Raw genomic sequence first — 5,207 nt, 5'->3', positions numbered from 1 at the left:
CTGTTGACCAGGCTGGTCTCAAACTCCTAACTTCAAGTGATCCGCCCACCTCAGCCTCTCAAAGTGCTGGATTACAAGCATGAGCCACTGTGCCCAGCCTTCAAGTGGCCATATTTATTATTATTATTTTGAGATGTACTTTTGCTCTTGTTGCCCAGGCTGGAGTGCAATGGCACGATCTTGGCTCACTGCAACCTCTGCCTCCCAGGCTCAAGCGATTCTCCTGCCTCAGCCTCCAAAGTAGCTGGGATTACAGTCACGCACCACTACCAACAGGCTAGTTTTTGTATTTTTAATAGATGGAGTTTTGCTATGTTGGCCAGGCTGGTCTCGAACTTCTGGCCTCAAATGATCCACCTGCCTTGGCCTCCCAGAGTGCTGGTACTACAGGTGTGAGCCACTACACCTGGCCAAAATTTTGTATTTTTAGTAGAGACAGGATTTTATCATGTTGGTCAGGCTGGTCTTGAACTCCTGACCTCAGGTGATCTGCCTGCCTCCACCTCCCAAAGTGTGGGATTACAGGTGTGAGCTGCTGCGCCTGGCCTCTAGGTGGCCATATTTTAAGGTAAGATTCAGTGTCGGATGTCCCAGCCCTTGTTCCACCACGTTTCATAACATTTCTTCTCATTCCTGCCTACACTCACATTTTTTCCTTAAATGGGATTTATTCCATCGCAGTTTCAAAATATGCACAAAGAGCACAAGACCCTTGGATGGACTTTGAAAGAGTGGGCCTTGTTCATCGAAGGCTCAGTTAAAGAGCGAGCCTGGTGGATACTCTGTGCGTTTGTGGTTTCTGAGGTGTCTTGCTTTACTTTAAAATGAGACTGTGTGTGTCCTTTTGTAGGTGGATAAACACATTCGAAGGCTTGATGCAGACCTGGCACGCTTCGAAGCTGATCTGAAGGACAAGATGGAGGGCAGTGACTTCGAAGGCTCCGGAGGGCGAGGACTAAAAAGCAAGTCTGTTCATTTTTTCTCTATTACTGTTAACTGTGGAGTTGTGAAGAGTTTTGTCATTGTAGTGAATCGCTAACATAGGATCGTGATGGTAAGTATCATATTTGGGTAAACCTTGTCTTGCAGTCTGGGCACAGTGGCTCATGCCTATAACCCCAGCACTTTGGGAAGCCGAGACAGGAGGATTGCTTGAGGCCAGGAGTTCAAGACCAACCTGGGCAACATAGCGAGACCTCATCTCTACAAAAAGTTTAAAAATTAGCCGGGTGTGGTGGTGCACACCTGTGGTCCCAGCCACTCGGGAGGCTGAGGTGGGTGGATCGCTTGAGCCTGGGAGGTCGGTCGATGCTGTAGTGAGCTATGATTGCTCCAGGGCACTCCAGTCAGCTTGGGAGACAAAGTGGGACCTCATCTTAAAAACAAAACACAAAACTTGTCTTGCTTTAGAGAATTCTATATAAGTATTTGCGTCTTATTTTTCAGAAGGCCGGGGTCAGAAAGAGAAAAGAGGGTCCCGGGGCCGAGGCAGGAGGACGTCAGAGGAAGACACACCAAAGAAAAAGAAGCATAAAGGAGGGTAAGAGGCTTTCCCCTCTTTTTCCCAAGAGAGCAGATACCAATATCCTGTATCCTGGATATAGAAACACTGATGGACGCTGACCCTGAGTGAATGCACACCACGTGCTGGGTGGTGCTTTGGTTCTTACTGCTGTGTGCCTGTTGTCAGTTCCTCCTCGCAGCTGCCTTGGAGGGATTGCCATCGTCAGGGGCATTTTCAGTGTCACAGGGACCTGGCCAGGCTTGAGAGCTGCTGTGGTGTGGACGGGGCCTACACCCGGAGTCTGACTGCAGCACCTGTCCTCCTGGCCATGGTGTGCGCTGCCCCACTAGGGACAGGAGGGTGGTGAGCGTGTTGACGACGGGCCGGTCAAAACCACTCTTTAAGTAGCTAGATTTTTGTGTACTTGTCTGTTATTATCTGTGTCAGTATGTAGTTCCTTTGTGCATATTCATTGTTAAAATATGTGGCCAGATTTGTTAAATAGACATGTCATTTAACTTGAAGTTCTTTGAGATACTTTATTTAAAGCATTCTCCCACTGACACCCTCCCTGCCAAAGGTATTGTATACCCTCCAAAGAGATCGTGGCATTAGCTCAGAGGAGTTACCTTTAGACTAAAGAGAACACGCTGAAATGCCACGTAACCTCTTCGGAGATGACGGTGACAGGAGGAGTGGTAAAGAGTGTCAGTTCTGGGCATGGTGGCTCATGCCTACAATTCCAGCACTTTGGGAGGCCAAGGCGAGAGGATCACTTGATCCCAGGAATCTGAGACCAGTCTGGGCAACAAAGTGAGACCCCCATCTCTACAAAAAATAGAGAAAGCTAGCTGGGTGTGGTGGCGTGGGCTGCAGTCCCAGCTGCTAGGGGAGGCTGAGCTGGGAGGATCAGGAGCCACAGTCACACCACTTGGGCCCCAGTGTGAGACCCTGTCTCAAAGAATAAAGGAGACAAAAAAGGGATGATTTTCAGTTTTTAAGGAGAGCGCTTAGCCTTTTGGCTGGGCACAGTGGCTTTGGAAGGCCAAGGCAGGTTGATCACCTAAGGTCAGGAATTTGAGACCAGCCTGACCAACATGGTGAAATCCATCTCTACTAAAAAATGCAAAAAAACTTAGCTGGGCCTGGTGGCAGCTGCCTGTAATCTCAACTACTCAGGAGGTTGAGTCAGGGAGAGTCGCTTGAATCTGGGAGGCTGAGGCTGCAGTGAGCCGAGATGGTGCCATTCTACCCCAGCCTGGACAACAGAGCGAGACTTGGTCTCAAAAAAAAAAAAAAATTTCAACATTTTTGTGTTATAAAGTAGTGCACAGTTACAGAAAACCACGCAGAACAAACATGGTTTAATTAACTTCCGTAAAGTGAAGCTGTTTGTAGCTAGCCCCTCGCAGTGGGTACCTGCTGTTGGAAGGCCTTCCATACGCCCTGTTAAAATTGTAAACTACTTCTGCTCCCAAATAAACAATCCAGATTTCTGTTGTGTTTATTTTCTTGTTTCTTTAATAGTTTATTTTTTTGAGACGGAGTTTCGCTCTTGTTGCCCAGGCTGGAGTGCAATGGTGTGATCTTGGCTCTCGGCAACCTCTGCCTCCCAGGTTCAAGGGATTCTTCTACCTCAGCCTCCTGAGTAGCTGGGATTACAGACATGCACTACCACGCCTGGCTAATTTTTTATATTTTTAGTAGAGATGGAGTTTCTCCATGTTGGTCAGGCTGGTCTTGAACTCCCGACCTCAGGTGATCTGCCCACCTCGGCCTCTTAATGTGCTGGGATTATAGGCGTGAGCCACTGCATCCAGCCTCTAATAGTTTCATAGTGCATTCCTGGACACTATGTATTATAGTTTTGTCCTTCTGTTTCTTTTTTTTTTTTACATTTTAAATTAACTTTATTAAGGAATAATTTACATACAATAAAATGTTATCATTTTAAGTGTACGGTTTGATGCTGCATTTAGTTCCTTTAAAGTTATGGAAGTATTCAGGCTTTCTGTTTCTTCCCAAGTCAGTTTTGGTAATCTGTGTCTTTCAAGAAATTTGTTTGTTTCATGTAAGTTGTCAGACTTTTTGACATCAGGTTGTTAATAATTTTGCGTTATTGCCAGGTGTGGTGGCTCACGCCTGTAATGCCTGCATTTTGGGAGGCCGAGGTGGGCAGATCACCTGAGATCAGGAGTTCAAGATCAGCCTGACCAACATGGAGAAACCCCTTCTCTACTAAAAATGTCAAAAATTAGCCGGTGTGGTGGTACACGCCTGTAGTCGCAGCTACTTGGGAGGCTGAGGCAAGAGAATCGCTTGAACCTGGGAGGTGGAGGTTGCAGTGAGCCGAGATTGCACCATTGTACTCCAGCCTGGGCGACAATAGTGAAACTCTGTCTCAAAAAAAAAATACTAATAGTAATTTTGCGTTAACGTTCTGATGTTGTAATGTCTGTGATGATGACCCCTCTTTCAGTCCTGATATTGGTAATTTATGTTTCTCTCATTTTGTTGATCCTTTTTTTTTTTTGACACAGGGTCTCACTCTGTCACCCAGGCTGGAGTGCAGTGGCGTGCACGGGCTCACTGCAGCCTCCACCTGCCAAGCTCAAGCAGGTCTCCCACCTCAGCCTGCCAAGTAGCTGGGACCACAGGCGTGCGCCATTATGCCTGGCTAATTTTTTGTGTATTTTTGTAGAGACAGGGTTTTGTCATGTTGCCTAGGCTGGTCTCAAACAAATGGGCTCAGGCAGTCTGCCCGCCTCAACCTCCCCGTGTGTTGAGATTACAGGTATGAGACACAGTGTCTACCCACCTTGATCTTTTTAGAGAACTAAGTTTTAGTTTCATTATTTTTATTGTTTTCATTTTCCATTGCATTTCTTTTCATCTACTCAGGTTTACTTTGCCTATACTCTTCTAGCTTTTTAAGGTGTAAATAGCTTGGTTAATTGATTTTTATGCCTGCCTTGTTCTAATTACCATTTTTGTTGCATTCCACAAATTTTGATCTAATTTTTTTTTCTTTTTCTTTTTTTGCTTCTTTTCTTTTTTGTTATTTGGTCTAATTTTTATACATTATGTTTTTAATTTTTATTTTGTTTACCTATCTAAAGTATTTTAGAATTTTTTTTCTTTTTGTTTGAGATGAGGTCTCATTCATCACCCAGGCAGTGGCATAATCTTGGCTCATCGCAGCCTCCACTTCTGGGACTCAAGTGATCCTCCCACTTCGGCCTCCCTAGTAGCTGGGACCACAGGTACATGCCACCATGCCTAATTTTTTGTATTTTTGGTAGAGATGGAGTTTCACCATGTTGCCCGGCTGGTCTTGAACTTCTAAGCTCAAGTGATCCACCCACATTGGCCTCCCAAAGTGCTGGAATATAATTTTTTTTTTTTTTTTTTGTGAGACGGAGCCTTGCTCTGTTGTGCAGGCTGGAGTGCAGTGGCATGATCTTGGCTCACTGCAACCTCCACCTTCCAGGCTCAAGCAAATTCTCTTGCCTCAGCCTCCCAGGTAGCTGGGATTACAGGAAATGCAGCACCATGCCTGCCTAATTTTTTTGTATTTTTAGTAGAGATGGGGTTTTGCCATGTTGGCCAGGCTGGTCTTGAACTCCCGACCTCAGGTGATCCACCCACTTCAGCCTCCCATCATACTGGGATTACAGGTGTGAGGTCACCGCACCTGGCCTAG

General features: G+C 46.0%; 1 protein-coding gene across 1 annotated transcript in view; it reads left to right on the top strand.

Moving 5' to 3' along the window:
• Positions 1 to 5,207, top strand: part of ING5 (inhibitor of growth family member 5) — a 23,032-nt gene that overhangs the window by 7,887 nt on the left and 9,938 nt on the right. Inside the window, exons 4-5 of the mRNA XM_017510711.2 lie at positions 851 to 962; positions 1,447 to 1,540. Coding sequence (XP_017366200.1) covers positions 851 to 962; positions 1,447 to 1,540 — 206 coding nt within the window. The remainder of the gene's footprint in view (positions 1 to 850; positions 963 to 1,446; positions 1,541 to 5,207) is intronic.

This window comes from Cebus imitator, unplaced genomic scaffold (assembly GCF_001604975.1).
Source record: "Cebus imitator isolate Cc_AM_T3 unplaced genomic scaffold, Cebus_imitator-1.0 Scaffold443, whole genome shotgun sequence".
In the NCBI taxonomy this organism is placed as follows: Eukaryota; Metazoa; Chordata; class Mammalia; order Primates; family Cebidae; genus Cebus; species Cebus imitator.
Note: the sequence above shows the minus strand (reverse complement) of the source record. Positions and strands in the feature narration are given on the sequence as shown.